General features: G+C 50.3%; 1 protein-coding gene across 2 annotated transcripts in view; it reads right to left on the bottom strand.

Moving 5' to 3' along the window:
* Wnt7a (Wnt family member 7A) overlaps positions 1–19,134 on the bottom strand; it is a 46,376-nt gene that overhangs the window by 12,624 nt on the left and 14,618 nt on the right. For both annotated transcript variants that reach the window (XM_021165391.2, XM_021165392.3), the window contains exon 3: positions 17,295–17,566. In XM_021165391.2, the coding sequence (XP_021021050.1) occupies positions 17,295–17,566 (272 nt within the window). The remainder of the gene's footprint in view (positions 1–17,294; positions 17,567–19,134) is intronic.

The raw sequence follows: 19,134 nt of genomic DNA, 5'->3' as shown, positions 1-19,134 counted from the left end.
CAGGGCATCACTAGTAGCAGAAGTAACTGGGCAGAAGCTGAAAAGATCAAAGGGTCAGGGAGCTACAGGAGAGAAGTTGGGTATGCCTTAGCAATGGCGAGGATAGGAAAGGAAGGATGTGGAGATCTCACAGTACTCTGGATGACTTGGTGGGAGATTTATACTGGGCCAACTCCCCTCCTGGAAGCCAATACACATCTGGCATAGCTGGGCTTTGCTGTGGCAGGGATGGGGTCAGTCATAAGAGGCCAAGTGACCACCTCTTTAAAAAATCCTCATCCTACTCTCTAGTGCCCAGGACACCTGCTGCGGCTCAGGTCTGCCAAACACCTTCAGTGAACAGTTGGTACCAGGCATTCTTGGGAAGCCATGTTTATTCCCACTAAAGACCCCTACATCTGCCACTGTCTTGCTGTGGCAGCTTTCCCCCTGGGTCCTCTGCTTTGTCACCTTCTTCTGTCAGGCTCTCTCATACCATCCTAGTTTGCATCCTCCCTGCCACACGTTTTTTAGAGAACTTGCTAGTCTGCCTATGCAGAGCCCTCTGCTGTGTCGTCCATGAGGCATGTAGAAGAAGCCTTCTCCTGGGAGATCCTCAGCAGGCATCAGTGAATTAGGAATGGCTGGCCTCAAGTAGCTGGGACGTACAGGCTGGGCATCTCCTCTGAAATACCCTTTTCTAGCTGGGGATTGTATTAGGCTTCTATTGGGTGGAACTCAGATTCTTCTGATCAAGTGTCTGGTCTTGATCCCATGGAAGTTTCCAGTTGAATACAATGAATCTCCCCCACTCAGGAACAGATGGTGGTGTGGCTGAGGGGACACGGAATTCTTGGTGCTGCTTCAGGAGCCGGGACCCAGAGCTCCCAAGGACTTGGGCTGTCCTAACCCTGCCAACCAAAGGTGCTGCGTCTTCTTTGCCACTCCAGAGGCTCCCTGGCTTCAGGGTCCAGGCCACCCCGACAGATTTGCAGAAGTGAATGGGCCTGAAAATTACCTCGAAACAGTGTCATGCTAAAAGACTTAGAGTCTCTTATTGCAGAGGAGAAAGAGCTTTCCATGTTTTTGATTCAAGCCCCAGGTCTATCACCAACTGACACGGTCACTCTGAGGATGCTCAGCCTCTCTGAACCCGGTTCTTTAACCGCAAAATCAGGGACTTTTAAGAGAACCCACCTCTGGGTTATGTGAGCTAAATGAGGTACTGAACATACCTGCTGGCCTGTCAGGGTGGGAAAGAGGATGCAGGGACTTAGTATGGCCTCTTTGTTCCTCCAGGATTGTCCTCAGCAGAAATTTACAGCTGCCTCAGGAACCCAGAGAGTGAAGCTACATCTCCCTCATCAGTCCTAAGTCAGACTCAGAGCTTAGAGGAGTAGAGCGGACATCCTGGAAGCAATGTGATGTCTTACTATGCTATGAGTATAAACACGAGATCACAGACAATTATTATGGAAAACCAGCACATAAGACCTCGATGTCGAATGGTGATAATAGATTAAATAAAATAGATTAGTCCATTTAGGAGAGTCTTTTTTTTTTCCTTCAGTGCTAGAGATCAGACCCAGGGCCTTATGCATGCTAGACAAGTGTTCTCTATCCCTTACCCATGCCTTTTTGATGTGGTCACTAGAACATGTTAGCCACGTGGCTTATAATAGATTTCTATTGAATGATACAGGTCAAGATTCTTGCTACCCAGTTGTCGTCCCAAAGCCAATGTCCCAGCCTGTTTTCCATGGCCATAGTGGAATATCAGAGAGTAGGTAGCTTCTAAAGAATACAGAATTATCCAGCTTACCTCTGGAGGCTGAAATCCTAAATGCATGGCACCGCATCTAGAAGGACCTTGTGCCATGTCACAGCATGGCAGAGGGTGTCACACAGAAGACAGAACCATGTGGGAGCTCAGGTCTCTCCTCCTCTTATAAAGCCACTGATGTCACCTTGAGGGCTGGCCTCAAGACTTTATCTATCCCTAATCACCTTCCAAAGGCCTTACCTCCAGATCTCCATTTGGTTTGGGAACTAAGTTTCCAGCACCCAAACTTTTGGGATGCATATTCCAGCCACAGCACCCACCTGCAGGGCACCTGGGGAGGTGGCTGGAGATACAGAGCCTGGAGCCCTGCTCAGACCTGTCATGGAGTCAGTGGGAATTTCCACTCCCCAGGTGGTTTATGGGCATGTGAAGTCAGAGGAGCCCTGCAGGGTCCTGGGCTTTGGGTTGATGGGGCTGGGGTTGAGGAGGTACAGCCTCAGAGAGAGAGTGGGAGCCCACGCCTGTAGATACACTTGATGTGTGGTGGCCTCCAAAGCCACCATTCGGCAGAAAGCATGCATACTCTCAGAGAGAAGAGAATCAAGACACTGGACAGTTGTGCCTCATGTCACTGGATACCAGTAACTCCAGGCAGGCTGGGGAATCTTATCCTGGAGGGCAAATGAAAAATGGAAGTATGCACTCAAACCCCAGACTTAACTCCCACCCCACCCCACCTCCTTCCACTTTCTTTTGCTCTCTGAAAACTTGACCAACAACATCCAGGGCCACTAAATATAGACATGGTGAGAGAATAAATCACCAAAGTGCCACATGTTGCCCAGGGCCTGTTTCACGGTTGGGCTGCAAACCATTGAAAACTGGGAGCTGTAATTAAAATGCTGCTAGCCTCCCAACTGGGAACCATTCCAGGGGAGCACCGAAGGGGGGCTCTCTAGGCAAACCATCCCAGACCCAGTGGTCTCCACTGGCTTCCAGGACTGCCAGACACAACTGCCCTCAAAAGCCTTTAGGCCCAAGAGGCACTGCTTGTCTCCCAAGTGTGCCTATACCAAGGAGACCCCTCACAGGAATTCCCCCAGAGCACCCCTGCTCCCAACACTACAACTGTGACCTCGTCACCTCTTTCCTCACTGTTCACTTGGTGGGGCCATACTGGCCTCTGGGTTATTGAATGCTCTGACTCACCTTCTGCTCACACCTCACCCTCTCAGAAAGGTCTCTTCCACCTACCCCCAATAGCAGCATCTCTACCCTGTCTCTCTGCTTTAGCTTTCTGCTCTAGCATTCATTACTCTTTGACAATGGGTCTCTCTCCATCTGACTATTTGTTGTTTGACTTCCCCCTGGAATGCCAGCTCTATAAAGGCAAGTGTCACACCTAATCCCAGAGCCTAACACAGTACCGGACACACCAATAGGTGCTTACTGGTGTTTGTTGAGTGAATGAATGTGTGGATTTGCAACCCTTTCTTTCAGCTGGTCGGGTGATCTCACTGGGAAAGTGTCCAACTTCCTAGCAATGAGCTCAGCTTTTTACTCATTCATTCAGTCAACTAACTATCCTTCCAAACGACTCTCAATCCACCCACCCATACATGCATCCAGCCATCCTTTCAAATCTTACTTGTCTATATTTCAAAAAAACATATATATGTATCTATGCAGTAACATACCTATACATCTATCCATTCGCCCTCATACTTATTCATCCATCCACCCACTTTCCCACCCATTCATTCACATTTTTATCCATCCATCCATTCATCCTTTCCAAATCCTTTTCTATCTATATAGCAACATATCCCTATATCTCTCCCTTCACCTACTTTTTATCCACCCCTCATTATCTATCCAACCATTCTTCTATCCACCCATCCCCACCACCCACATATCTATCCATCTTTCCATCCTTTTATTCATCTACACAACCATCTACCCACCACATTCTACGTATGCTACCACTTAGCCATCTGTTCATTTCAACCAATCCCCAAGCAGAGACCTCCTCTTCTGGGTTCCCACAGAGAAATGCCCTGTGTTTCTCTGTGTCAGAATCAGTTTCTGATGTCAGCTGCTCTCTGTGCAATAATTCACCTCCCCGCTATATCATCACAGTGAGCAGCCCTCAAAAACAGCAGCCATTCTTCATCTCTGGAGTCCAGAGCTGACACAGTGCAGGTGCCAGCACATGTTTACTGAATGGGAACATTCTCCCAGAGGTCTTGACTTACGTATTTCTTACTGGACTATGAACTCCTTGATGAAGGGCATCATTTTTTTTTAGTCATCTATTTTTATGTTCATCTCCAAAATGAGTATTTAACATAAATAGACACATATTTAACAAATGAAGGAGTGAGAAGGTCCAGTGAGAAGTAGGTATAGTGAACATAGGTTCTGGCCATGATTCCTGGATACAGGCTCTTGATTTATTGGTTGTGTGATCTTGTGCAAGTCACTGAACCTCCGCCTTACTTTCTGTATTTATAAAAGAAGATCTTGAGAGTGGTCACCTCCTGGGTCATTATGAGCACTGTGTGAGACAATATGTACAGAGAACTTAGGATAATGCCTGCAATATGAGGAGTGCTGTATTGGAACAAATTCTTTTCACTGGCTCGATGGGACAAGAGATGGAAGGCACAGACTCTTGAATGTGTTGGGGAAGCTTTGGGCTCCAGCCCTCCTGCAGAAGGCCTTCCACAGCAAGCCTTCTGATTTTTCCCAGTCATGTTGGGACCTCTGGCAAATTCCCAATATTATGTCAGGTGGTCAAAAGGGCTATGTGGGAAAACAAAACATGGGCGGGAACAGGAAGTGGGGAGACAGATGGGAACAGTTTCCAGCAGGGTGGTCAGGAAAACCCTCCTTAGGTGATATTTGAGCAGAGACTTGAGGAGGTGAGGTGGGGTGAGTCTGGGGGATACAGCAGGCTCTCCCTGCTACAGCAGAGAAATTAGCCAGTGCAAAGGGCCTGAGGCAGAGGGATACCCAGCAGTTTGAGAGCAGAGAGGAGAGCAGCAGAGGAGGAAGAGACTCGACAAAGGGAGCGGGAGGTAGGTGGAAACAGAGGAGGACGGAGATCATGGCGAGTCTTGTTTGCTATTTTGAAGATTTCACCATCTACACTGAGAATGGAAGGGAACCAGTGTGAAGTTGTAGACACAGGAGGAAGGATAAAAGTCACATTTGGAAAGAGTACAGCCCCAAGCCAGGGCTGCCATACTGCTGCCAGGAAGAGATGTTGATGAACTGGAACACCTGGCAGGGGCAGATTCTGTTTGCAGAAGATTTGAACTCAGGGTCTGATGGCTAGGTGAATCCTGGGTAGCTGTAGTAGGGCAGAAGCAGGTCTGTAGGTGAAATCCCTCCCGTGAGGCATACAAGGAAGTGTATAGCCAGAGGCAGAGCCAAGGCTCTGTCCTAGGGTAGCACTGATGCACCCTGAAGATGATACAGAGAGATGGAGCAGGAGGGGATGTTCACAGCCTGTAGCCAGGAGGAAGACAGCAACTGATGCAGCAGGCAGGGGCCTAGACAGAAGGTCTAGGTGTAGACAGGACTTTGTGGACAAGTTTACAGATCCTGGAGCACATAGGACATATGTGAACAGGGGCAGCAGGAGAGGACAAGAGCAGGGCTCTCTACTGATATGTTGCTCAAATATGACTGACTGGCCTAGAGACCCATCCCAGGAAATTCACAGTGCCACATGATGGCTTGGTCCCCTGTGGTTCCCCCATTCAGACGTTACAAATCTCAAGGGCTTTCAAACAGCTCCTTCTCCCTCAGATAATTCCAACATGTTGTATGGACAGGGCTTCAGAGAAGGTGTATCTCAGACCTAGCAAGAGCCTGAGGAGCAGAACATAGAGTCTAGCCAGGTATAACAGTGCATGGGGCCTTTGATCCCAGCACTTGGAGATGGAGGCAGGTGGATCTGAGTTCCACATCCTCCAGGGCTACAAAGTGAGACCCTGTTTCACCCTCATCCCCACCGAAACAACTTAGAGCCTAGAACACAACACTGGCTTTTATGTTACGTCCGCAACCCATGCTGCTAAGATCCATGCAGTCTCAAAGCAGCTGCTCGGGGATCCAGATGTTCCACAGTGGAAGACTGGCATCTAGGACTTTGCAGGTACTGAACATGCACTGTGGGTCCAAGAGGTCTATTATTGGTGCCTTCTCTCTTGGGGTGTGTGTGGGGACATTGAGCCTCAGAGATAGGCTGTATGTCAAGATCACACAGCAAATAAGTGGCATTATCAGGGCTGGGAGGAAGCTCTTCCCACACCCAGGCTATTTTCTACTGCCAGCTCAGAACAAAGGCCCAACTGGAATTCTTGAGAGTTAATGCAGGGTGTAGCCAGCAACCCCACCTGCCCGGAGGAGAGCAGCTCCCACCAGAGCCTCAGTGGCTGTGCTCACTTACAGTAGAGGTCCAGTGACACTGTTCACCCACATGGAGTTGCAAAGCTTGGCCAGGAAATGGTATTGTAAACAGTGAAGTTCTTGCAGGAAGAAAGTGCGTGTAACTTGTTAGTCATTGTGACTGCAACATCCCAACCTCACCATCTAAGCTCCATACATGCACATATACCTGAGAAACAGATATACGGGAGATGGGAAGAATGTGGCATGCCAAGGTAGGTGACTGGGCTACCTCAAGCTTGCCACTCAGTCATTCAATACTTCAATTTTCTCCTGTGGCAGGATAACCACAGGCTCTCTCTTGTGATAAGAGAGTAGCTGTGAGGTACCTGTGGACTGGGACAAGCACACATGTGGTATTTCCAGTCTTGAGAGATGACATATGGTACCATGCAGGGAGCAGATGAGGTTGGCACTGTTCACAGTTAATACCCAGGTCATGCTGCCCTAGAGACTTTGGTATCAGGAGAACCCCACCCCCAGGGGATATGCTATGTTCCTCTATCTGCTGCCTGGACCTCCCCTATATCCATGAAGTGGGCAGGTGACATATCATCCCATGGGGATCAGGGAAAGCCTTCCCTCTGCATGGCAGACACTCCCTGAGCTATCTCTCTTGGTTCAGATGCAAACTGCAGGTGAGTCTCCCTTGGCTAGGCAGGAAGTTCTCTTCAGTGATATTACGACACTTGAGTTTTTCTGCAAAGGACACAAGTGTCCAGGATCAGAAGAGGTGGCAGCTGGGCTCCTAGGAGCCTGTTCTTCCTATCCTCCCAGACCATGCTATGCCTCTTAGCTCTCTCATATGCTCTTCTGCTGAATGCCCTCCTTCACTGACTTGATAACAGCCTGAGTTCAAGTCCCCCTTCTGAGGACAAAGAAGGAATTGTGTGCCAAATGAGCACATTTTGACGTGGTCTCACTGTGGAGTGACTAAGCCTCCCCATGCTGCCCCTCCCCTCCCCTCCCCTGGTTACTTTCCAGTAAGCTCCTGCCAGGACCAGCCACATGGAGGGAGCCTTTCTGGTAGAAATCACATGGCTGGTCCTGGAGGCCAGGAAGGTGGCCCGCTACAGAGGCCTTCCCAAGTTTCTCTAATAATGCTAAGTTCTGAATGCCCCATGACCACCAGCTGTCTAGGTGACCTCCTGTACCACAGAAGTCATATGCTAGCCATGAGCCACATGCAGCCACCACACACTAGAAACCTGGGCCAAAGGGACTGAATTTTCATCATACTTAATTGCAGTCTGTTCAGACAGTCACGTGTGACTTATGGAGACTATTTAACAGCGTGACCGTAAACACTTGTAGTTCATTTGATCATTTGGTTAGTGACACTCTATGACATGAGCCCCCAGGTTCACAGATGGAAAGAGACGGCACGGAGAATCGAACTGAGAGCCTCATGGGCACCCTGGCCAGAAGCAGCAAGGCCAAGTCCAGATGAATGATCTGCAGCACACACTGTGAATAGGAACGAGACCAGCAATCCGAACCCTGCAGCCCACACTAGCCCTTGGATTATGCCACAACATCACGGGTATGCCAGTCTGGGCTCTGGCAGAGACTAGGCTGAAGCTCATGCTTGCCTAGGAGAGTGAGAAAGACACTGCAAGTGAGGGCTCATGGCTCCCAGTCTGCCCTCTGTCCAGCCCTGAGCTGGCTGTGAAGCAACAGAACTCTGCTTCAAGGGACAATGCATACAACCTCTAAAACAGCTATTTCCTCTGCCCTCCAAGTGTCCCCTTCTATGCAGCCTATAATGTCCAGAGCCCCAAGAACAGAGCAAGACAGGACACAGTACCCGAATAACCCTCAATCTCCATGTGATTAGAGTAGGGTCTTGGGGGGCAGAAGTCCAAAGCTTCTTTTGAAGGTTCCAGAACTTTTGGATAATATTGTGGAATCATTCGTGGGATATCAGGATTGAATGGGGACAGCCCCAGACACTGATAAGTCTGGATCCAGCTTGAGTTCAGATTCTAGGACAGCCTGTGAGCTGTGCAGCTTTGGGCTCCATTACCTCTCCTCACCTCCATTTTCCTATGCATAAAGTAGGTAAGGCAGACCTGTGACCAGGCAGGAGGCTAGCAGCTGTAGGGATTAAATGAAGACTGTACTTTTGGTGCTGATATTAGGTTTGCCTGTGTCCCCCAACAGAGAACCTTGTGTCCGCCTGTATCAACTTCCCTGACAAGGGCCTTGTGACTGCTTCACCTGAGCTTGAACCTGAGGGCCTGAGGGACAGCAACAGCTCACTAAAGTCACCTTCTTCCTGGAAGAATGGCCTAAGTTCCTTCGGGGCCATGGTGTTCAGAAATTCTCTGGGCTAAGCGTAGGCTGTCGTGTCTGCATGGGATTAAGTGGAGCCTTGGCAGCCCAGAGCAATGTGGAGGCTGGGGACCCTCAGGCATTGCCAGTCTCTCCAGGAAGAGCTGCCCTGTCCTGTCACTGCTTTCCACTCCTCTCTTATCTTATCCCTCTTTCCCTGGATGCTGGTCATGGTTATCACTGTGGCATCAGTGACAGGAGCCGGCTGGGCACAGCCCCAGCTATGTCATTCGATGCAGGGGAAAACCCTAGCACAAGCACCCTCCACCCTGACCATGGCCAGTCCCTTCTGACCTGTCCTGAGCTCCCTTGGTATCAGCAGCCTCATTTTCTTCCTAGACTCTCATCTTCATCATGATCCCACCTCCTAATCTCTACCACAGACCTGATGTGGTCTAAGCTGGACCCAGGGGCCAATTCTTCCCTGCTTCTTCACCCACAGGCCCTCGGAAGAATAGTCTCTAAATCCAGAATAGGCCTAGATCCTTCTCCTGGCCCAACCCAGAGGCTGCACTCCTTGTCTGGGCACTAGGGCCAGGCAGAGGAACCAGACAGAGTCACCATGAGGACCAGGGATGCTGATATACAAGTCACACCTCCAGCAGGAGAGTTCCTAAGATGCGAGGCCAGTTCAAGTCAGACACAGAAGGAAAACACTTCAATCTAGCTAATGTGAAGTTCCCAGAATGGCCAAGCTTGTGGAAGTAGAGAAGAAAATGATGTCATTGGGCTGTGACAGGAAGTGGAGAGTATGTGTTGTGGCTTGTAGCTTCAGTGGGTTGACTGAAGGCTTGGGCTGGGATGATAGGGCTGAGGCTGAGCCTGAGGCTTCCAAGTTGCTGACATCAGAGGATTTGATGGAGGCTCTAGCATAGATGTAGGAGAGGCTCTGGTCCAGGTGTGGGGATGGAGCCTCTGCTACAGGTGTGGGGATGGAGGCTCTGGTACAGGGGTGGGGATGGTAGCCCTGCTATAGGTGTGGGGATGGAGGCTCTGGTACAGGTATGGAGATGGAGGCTCTGGTACAAGTGTGGGGATGTCTCACACACAGGTATGATGGTTGTTGGATCTCTGGACAAGTGTGATGGAGCCTGTGCTCAGACATGGTGATATTTTACAGTACTAATGGACCTTGAGCTGCTTAATCATAAACAAAAGTTTGATTGAAGTGGAAATCCTTAGATTAAGTGTTTTTAAAATAGATTAAAACTTTAATTAATTGTAAAAACAGTAACTTGTAGGCTTAAAACAACGAGTTATAAAATAGATCATGGGCTTCAATGCTTAATTCTTTTCTTTGAGTCAGGGCTTTGCTGTATATATCAGGGTGACTCAAACTCATACTCTCGCTGCCTCAGCTCTCAGAGTCCTGGCTTACAGGCATCTGCCACCACACCACACCAGGGATTTAAATGCAAAGCTTTTAGAAAGAAAGCACCTAGGGACACAGGGTAGCAAAGGGTTCTCAGCTAACCCTGAAAGCACTTTCTCCCACAAGTTCAAGGCCAGCTGACTTACAGTGAGGCCACACCAGCAGCAACAATGGGCCCACCCTTGTTCTGTGAAGCCCTGATGAGGATAAAAGACAAGTTGTAGGCTGGAGAAAGACTCACAACCCATAGACCTGGCAAAGCATCTGAATAGACAAATAAAAAAGTGTACAAACCCAACATTAAATACCCAAAAAGCAATCAGTCCAAAAGGTGAGCCAGAGGACGGACAAACAGACACGATCCAACCCTGTGTCTGAGTATACCTGGGTACCAGGGTATACAGAGACACACAAGGAGAAAGGCTCATCCTATCAGACACTAGAGATGTGGTTAGAACCCTGGTGAGATAGGGCACACTCCCATCACAATGGCAGAAATAAGAACCTGTGTTATCAGCGAGTGTGGCATGGATGGAGAAGCCAGGTCACTCACAGGTTGCTTATGGGAACGGAAGAGGATGACAGCAATGCTGTAGATCAACCTGGGATGGATGTCTCCAGAAGGCCCATGTAGTAAAGGGCTGGTTCCCAAGAGAGAATAGATACGTGAGGGGGTGAGGCTATAGGAGGTTTTCAAGTCACTGAAGGTGCCATCAAAGGGGACAGTGGGACATGCTCCAGCCCGTCCCTGTCTGTCACCATTCAGACACGAAGCATGTAGCTTGGCTCCATCACCCTGTTGTGATGAGCTGCTTCAGAACCAAAGCAGCAGGACCAATCCATTGCAGGCTAGACCCCTGAACCGAGAGCCAAAGCAGTTCTTTGCCTTCACTGCCCGGTGGTCTCAGCAGTTGCCATACAGTGATGCAAAGTGGACATCACCTGCACAGGATGTCTTAGGGCTTTATCATGAAGCTAACTCTCATCAACAGTATGCTGGCACTCCTGGCACAGAGATCTAGACACTTACGTCTGTAGAAAAAAAATCTGTACACACACATTCACTGCAGCTTTATCTACAATGGCCCAAGCCTGCCAACAACCCAGTTGTCCTTCAGCAGGGAGACAGCTAAGCCAAGTGTGCTGCCTCCGAGCTGTGGACTGTTGCGTGGCTGCCGAGAGGAAAGAACTGTTGTCGCACACAGCAACTTGAATGAGTCTAGGCGATCACATCAAGCAAGAGGGGATTCTATAGGTTGCACACATCACCACTCAGTTTATGCAATCTTCTAACAGGACACAGTTATAAACATAGGGAGTGGGTTAGTGGTGTGTGGCCCCGAGGAAGAGAGGGTGTCACAAAGTCCTCATGTTCTGTATCTCTGTAGTATCAATGTCAGTGTCCTGGAGTGACAGCATCCTACAGTTCTACAGGCTGTCACTGTGAGGGAGCTGGACTACAGGTCCTTGGGGGTCCCTGGGGTCTCGGTGTTCTTTCAACTGCATGTGAGTCCATAGTCAGCACAGCATAAGCTTGATTCAGAATACGCTAAATGGTTAAATTTGAATTTGACATAAACAAAGATGTTTAAGTAGGTGTCCCATAAAATATTTGGGACACACATAAATAAAACTGATTTCTTACTTATCTTGAAGCCAAATTTAACTGGGAATCTCAAGTTATATCTGGCATCCTACTCCACCCAGGGAAGAGCAGACACTTGCCATTCATCCATGCCCTCTCCACGCCTTTCTTGAACCCTACTGTGTGCCGGGTACCATTCTAGGCATAGGGGATTCAGCTGTCCTGACCCTCATGCTGCTGACCTTGTAGTGGGAGCTAATGGGCAAGAAAGACTCAAAGGGCTGTGCAAAGAGAGTATGCTCAAATGGTGGGAAGATAAAAGCAGCATGGTACACTGAGGCTAGGTAGACACTGGGGAGAGAAGTCCTCCTGAGAAAAGGGTAAACTTCACCCTCATAGCGTGTGCAAAATCCCTGGGTGGGAGCATGATGGTTGTCTCAGGAGTTCAGGACTAGGGTTAGTGAGCTGGAGAAGGCAAGACTCCTGAGAGGTTTGCATCTTTTCCTACCCGACATGTCAGACCTGGAAATGCTTCTGAAGCCCCAAACCCTCCTGGTCCTTTGAGCCCAGGATGCAGGCTTTTCCGCATTTTGAAGGTGAGCCCCACATCCACCCTAGATGTACGGCAGGGCTTGGAAGCCCAGTAGCCTGAGGACTGCTGGCTGGCTTCCGGGAAGGTGGGGCCTGGCCTCTTAGGGGCCCTTGACATGCCACACTGTCCACTCTCTCTAGTCAAGTATGTAAGTGGCTTGGGCAGCCACTAAGTGGAGCTAGTCTTATCTGGGCCTCGCCCTCACTGCCTGGGGCTGGGTCCCTGTTGTCCCCCATACGCTGGCTGCCCTAGAGCCATGCCCAGAATAGAAAGTCAGCCCCCAGGAGCACCCAGACCAGACAGGGCAGGGCAGGAAGGGACAAGACCAACACCCCTTGTGAGCAAGAGGTGACTCCATGCTCAGGTGGAATTCCATCCCCCTTAGCTCACCTCCCTGGAGCTAGTCACATTCCAGCAGGGCTGGCCTGTCCCAGTGGGGGGGCCCTGTCCTCAGGCTGCCTGTCTGTCCGGTCTGGTCTCACTCCTCACTGTAGACAGGGGCTGCTGACAGCACATCCTTCCCTAGGACCCTCCAGAGCACCTAGCACACTTTACCCTGCAGGTATAGCAAGGCCTCTACAGCCAACAGAAAGGTACAATGTCATCCTGGGGACTTGGAGATACTGTCACCAAGCCAAGAGACAGCAGAAGCCACCTTAACGTGAGGAACAGGGAATGTTTCCTATGCAGTCCAGTGGGGTCCCAGGTTGTCCCTGTTCTGAACACATTCCTGCCAGCCCCTCCCTCCCCAGAGCCCTCCTGCCCTCTGTTTTACCCCTACTTCCCTGAACACCCCCCACCCAGAGGCCTAGTGTCCTAAGCAGTTCCTGTTCTCTCCCTCCATGGTTCCTGGGCCTGCTCCAAGGTACCAGAACGCTAGCCTTCACCACCCCCAACCTCCAGGAGAACCCCACTATGCTCTCTAAGACCTGTCTCCTCTGCCTAACCCAGTGAGGGGCCCACCCCCAAGTTTAGCCCAAAGGCTGCTTATTACACTTCCCAAACTCCTGGGAGTCTACACCTGCTACCTCTAAGACCTTTCACCCTCCTCTACCAGGGAGGGAGAGGGACCCACCCAAAGCTCACCCCATTAAGCTGCCTCTGACTACTCCTGATACATAAGGCTTGCATTTGACTCCAGCATTCTCAGCAACCTCACTACCTTTTACCAGCTTCAGACAGGGAGCCCCTACTGCTCTTTTAGGATTTAACAACCCCCCTCCCCTCTTTTTTTTCTTTTAAAGTTTTTTATTGCGTGCAGGGCATTATGAGTACTGACATTGCATCTCTGAATCCCAGGCCTACTTATGCTGACTGCCTTCTTCCTGGGGTGCCCCTGCTTATCCATCAAGGCCCAGCTAAAGATCACTTTCTTCTCTCAGCCATCTCTTGTAGGAAACTGCACTGCTGCGCTGCTGCTGTGTCGGAGCCACGGTTCTCCTACAACGCCAGACGCGTGGTCCTCATGCTAACTTGAGTACCTTGAGGACAAGGACCATGGAGTAGTTAGTTCTCTCCCTGCCACCCAAGGGACAGGAAAGAGATCATTCAACAACACAAGGGTTACTATGACCATGCTCCAGATGTCTCTTTGCCTCCAGTGTCCTGTGACTTGAACCACCAACCAGAATGAGTGAGCTTAGTATTCTACCAACCTGAGTGGAGTGGCCTGTGACATCAGTCTAGAAATAATGTGCCCCCCCCACAAAAAAAACAACAAGAGAGACTTCAGTTGCCATTCATCTTCCCCAGAGGCACCTACAATCTCTGACCTGCCTTTTTGTAACGACCCCCACCATGGCAGATGCTGAAGCACATCAGCCACCATGCCCTGGCCGCCATAGCCTGGTTCTGGAGTCCCCTGAAGCATCACACTGGTCCCCTCCCTTTACAGGGTACACAGGGTACTCCTGTAGCAATGGACCCTCAAGGGCCTGCAGAAGGTATTTGTGGCCTTTCTCCTGGCTCTCCTGGCCCACCTTTCTCTCACACTGACTGCTGATGAGCCCCAGAGCCTGTGCTCAGGTTGAGTCTTGTCTCTGTGAGGCATTGAGTGATCAACAAGACCGTGATCCTTCCTAAGCCTCACTATCCATCTCTGCTCAACTGCTATAGGCCTTTCCCCACCAGCTATACAGAGAGTCCAGTGCAACCTGGTAGGTCCTGAGAAGGGGTTTGCTTTATAGTTGGACAGGGTCCCCAGCTAACCCTCACACTCAAGATAGAAAATGGTCCCTAGATAAACAGCACCCAAGGGTGCTGTGGTGATTTGAGTGAGAGTGGCCCCATAGGCTCACATATTTGAAGGCTTAGTCATCAGAAAGTAGCAGTATTTGAAAGGATTAAAAGGATTAGGGGGTGTGGCCTTGTTGGAGTCATTGTAGGTGGACTTTGAGGTTTCAAAAGCCCATACCAGGCCCAGTTTCTTTCTCTCTCTCTTCTCTCTCTCTCTCTCTCTCTCTCTCTCTCTCTCTCTCTATATATATATATATATATATATATATATATATATATATATATCACAATGTAGCTCTCAACTACTGTTCCAGCATCATGAGGATAATAGACTACACCTCTGAAAACATAAGCCAACCCTAATTAAATACTTTCTTTCATAACTGTTGCCTTGGTTGTGGTGTCTCTTCAGAGCAATAGAACAGTGACTAAGACAGGTTCTCACCAGCAAGTGTGGAGAATCTCCCTTTCTGTGCCCCCACACCTCAGGCAGGCTCAGCCTGAGCTCCATCCATACCCAATGTCTACCTGGACCTTGCTGTCTCCACAGTTCATTTCTATGACCTCTACCCCTCTCTGCTTTGGAGCCAAAGTACATCCACCTAGCTGCCATAAGCCCTGATCAATGTCCCGCATCTCCAGGGTCTGGGGTGCAGCTGTAAGGGCACTCCAGTCTGTCTTGAGTGAGAAAGCTAGGGAACACAGCTGCATCCCAGAAGAGGTGAGGAAGGAACAAGAAGGAATTCTCTCTGGGAGGGGGTGTCTTGGCTGAGACTTGGACAAGGAGAAACCACATCAAGACATCCTGTCGATTTGGGATCCTCCAGGAACCCACAGACCAACTAGAATACACTATGTACCAGGCATAGGTCTCATCCTTCTGGGAACATCACCTCCTTTCCCGTCTCAGCCAAACTCAGCTGTCTTTGGGCCTCCCTCTTCCAAGAAGCCCACTGAGGCTTTCCTGTGACCCTGTAGTGCCCACACGCCAGAGCAGCATGACTGAGCAGCAGCCTCAAGCCTTGTGCCTAGAACCAACTGTGTAGCTTAGGAAGCTCTCTTACCAGAGCTGCTAGCCAGCTTCACTTTGATCCATGGGCTAGCCTCACACTTTACCTCACTACAGGCCAAGCAAGCATCTGTGGTAAGGAGACTGGTGACCAAGGAGGGAAGTTGCTACCTTGTGCCAGCCTCCAAGGAGTGAGACCTTCTGGGAGGGGTAGCACCTGTGACCACTGATGTGCCCTGGGACTTGGACTACAGCAGTGAAAAGGAACAAACAGCTGAGATGCCTGAGGGATGGCCCATCTGGACAGATGCTCCCTCAGGCCACCCAATTTACCTGGATATCACTCTGGGGCAGACAAGGTCTCTTTTACTCACCAAGGCTGCTCAGAGGCCTATGATGGGGGAGGGGCACTAGAAAGGGGGCACTTCCTCTTACCCTTCTGGATACAAAACCATCTATGCTCTCACAGTATGTAAACCCCCGGCCACACTTCTGACTAGCTTCCTCTGAGTGCTGCACATGTCTGCAACATGAACCCATACCTACCCTGGCTGAGTGCAAGAGGATGGTGGGTCAGGTCCTAGGTGGGCAGCCTTCCCTTCTTACCTCAGCCCTGGCTGAAGAATGAATGACAGAGCCAGGCTGAGCTCAGGTGATCCTGCCACCTTCTCAACCCCTGCAGCCATGTACACATCTGTGCAGAGAATATGAACACTGTGGCCAAACATGCCTGGCCCCAGTGGTTAGGGATCTTTAACATATGACCTTCTGCCTGTGCCTCAATTTCTCCACCTGTAAAGCAGAGTTCAAGTGACACCAACTCATGGGGATTCTATGAGCTGAAATATCCAGGCCAGAAGATGTGTAGCCCCATGGGATCTGCTCCACCAGGACAAGACACTGTCACTGTCACCAGGCCAAACATCAGACTCTCATGTTTGAGCTTTTCTGGGAACTGTCTTTGTTTTGTTGTTGTTGTTTTGTTTTGTTTTGTTTTTTTTGTTGTTGTTGTTTTTTTTTTTTTTTTTTTTTGCTTCTCTAATTTTGAGAGCATCTCAAAAGATGAAGTGATGACGGCATAGAAAACCAGAGACATATACCCAAGGCCTGGCTATCCTGCTCCCAGAAAACACCCAGCTAGTCAGTCAGACCTGAGGATGGGCCCCGATCCCCACTTCACCATACTCTGTGTCTGTGAATTCCCTATCCACACTCACTGATACCTTATGGAGCAGAGCACAAACTCCCTCCCACTTCGAATGTCTCATAGGCCTCTGGGATCCAGCCCAGCCTCAGGCCTCAACCAGGTGCGCAGCCCTCTCAGGCAGCATTGGCCTAGGTGTCTGTCAATGCCGGGTCAGGCTGCTGATGTGTGAATACTTCTGGAATGGGGTTCCCAGCATTGCGTTGGTCCTTTCATGCATTTCCACAGCCATGGCGGGTCCTTAGGTTTGCCAGAACCTGCCTCCCTCTGTCCCTATCTCATGGCGCCTTGGTTTTATTTTTCTGGACCTTCCGTCCCATATGCTCCTCCTCATGGGATGGGCCAGCCAGCTCCCTTCTTTTCCTAGCCAGGCTGCTGGACACAGGAGAAATCCTGCTCTGCTCCTCTAGGCTAGACATAGATCTTGGTTGACAAGACAGGAAGTGGGTAGCTGCTCTAAAAGCTGGTCCATGTGGATGCCTCCAGCAACTGCCCCGTCCTTCCCCAGAGTCCACTTATACAGCTGGCCCTGGAGCCCTAAAGACCCCACAAGCCTTCTTCCTCCCTCCTGCTGAGAAGCAACCATTTTGGTTATGTGAATGTTTAGTATTCAGCCAATAAGCTTCATATTGTACACCCTGGCACCAGAGTGGAGCAGAAGGAAGCTAAGTGCAGCGCTGGGCTATGCCAGACCCCACCCCTGTCACCAAGGACCTCACTGCAGTGTCCTCCCTGCAGCCTACCTTCCGACCCGCCTCGTTATTGTGTAAGTTCATGAGCGTCCGGGCATTCTGCTTGATCTCCCGGGCATCCACGAAGACCTTGGCGAAGCCGATGCCGTAGCGGATGTCGGCAGAGCAGCCACCCCACTTCCAGCCCTCGTCCCGGTGGTACTGGCCTTGCTTCTCCTTGTCGCAGCCACAGTCGCTCAGGTTGCCCTGGGTGCAGGCAGCAGTGATGGCATGGGCCACGCCCGCAGCAATAATCGCATAGGTGAAGGCAGCCTCCCGACTCCCTGGGGGCAGAAGAGTAGAGAGAGCTTTGTAAGAGCTGATCTGGGAGACCCTCTGGCAAGGGCAGCTAGGAAGAAGGTGAGGCCCGGCTCGGGAGAAAGGCTGAGCGTAGTGCAGTGGCTTTCCAAAATTCAAGCAGAAGTCTGATGCTGCCTGTGTAGAAAGCTCCTCAGGGTGGTGATGATACTTGGGACAGTAATCAAGTTCACGCTTACTCTCCTGCAATCCCTGATCCTCAGCAAAGCTGAACATGGGGAGCTTCTATCCCATGTCCACACACTGCCTCTCCCAGCAAGCTTGGCAGGACCATGTCACTTGTACATGTTCAGATCACAGAAAAGCAACATTTATAAAACACCTGTGGAGTGCTTAGACTGAAGGCTGAAGCTGGGGCCATTAATCCTTGCCCCTGTGACTTTACCAGTGACCACCCCACCCCACCCCCGTGCCTCTGTCTCCTCAGCTGTGGCAATGACAAGTAGCATTAAGTGTTTGTCTTCAAAGCTCTATCTAGTACTCAGCAAGGGCATTGTTCCACTGTAAGGGGTAGAGGGGTCTGAGCATCAGGATATAGCCAATACTTGAGTGGATGCAAGTATCACGTTGCTACTTAGCTTCTCTGAGCCTCAGTCTCCCCTCTGCCAACTAGGTTCAAGGGACTTGTGTGCACTGTGGGGTGAAGTAGAGCTGGACTTGCCCGTGGTGATCCCTGAATGAGCCCTGGGCTCTTACGGCCTGGGCGCTGAGGAAGGAGCTGAAGCTGGAGCAGGTGCACAAGTAGGGGAGTGCACCTCAGAAGGGTATGTGTTCTGGGAGCTGGGGCAGAGTTGGTAAGGGGCTGCTGGGGAAACTGAGGAAGCGGTGACAAACCTACAAGTAACCTAGACCTTGGCCTCCACCTGGGGCTCCCTCCAACCTGCTTCACACACCATCTATCCTGCCCCCAACCATTGCTGCTCTGGTGTCTTCTTGGCTGGGCAGAGCCGGTATTGCTCTGCCTTTCATAAAACCCACCTACGGCATGGCTGTCAACACAGGCTTATGTCAGATTTCATTTCTGCCACTTACTGGCTACTATGGGATAGTCTCTCTTCTCCAAGACCCTGGTCTTTCCATCTGTGAGCCTGGAACAATACCAGTGCCTAGCCAAGAGGGGAATGTGAGTCCCATGAAAAATGCTTAGTCCAGAGCCTGGCTTAACAACTGGGGTCCTCAGAGTGGAGCCCCTGTCCTTCTTCAAAACTGCAGCTCAACACTGTGACCTGGAGAAGACACTTAAAGTACCTGCCGAGTTTCCCAGGTCCATAAAGAGGAAAAGAGAAAGCCCCCCAACCTGGGTACCAACTCACTCCAGAAAACCAAACATACAAGAAACAAAACTCTAGGAAAGGCACTAATGTCAATGTCAAACCTGTAAGGGTTTTGCAGAAGACACTTAAAGTACCTGCCAAGTTTCCCAGGTCCATAAAGAGGAAAAGAGAAAGCCCCCAACCTGGGTACCAACTCACTCCAGAAAACCAAACATACAAGAAACAAAACTCTAGGAAAGGCACTAATGTCAATGTCAAAC

Source organism: Mus caroli, unplaced genomic scaffold (assembly GCF_978045245.1).
Source record: "Mus caroli unplaced genomic scaffold, Mus_caroli_1 scaffold_7, whole genome shotgun sequence".
NCBI lineage: Eukaryota > Metazoa > Chordata > Mammalia > Rodentia > Muridae > Mus > Mus caroli.
The sequence above is the reverse complement of the archived record's forward strand: the minus strand, read 5'-3'. Positions and strand labels throughout refer to the sequence as shown.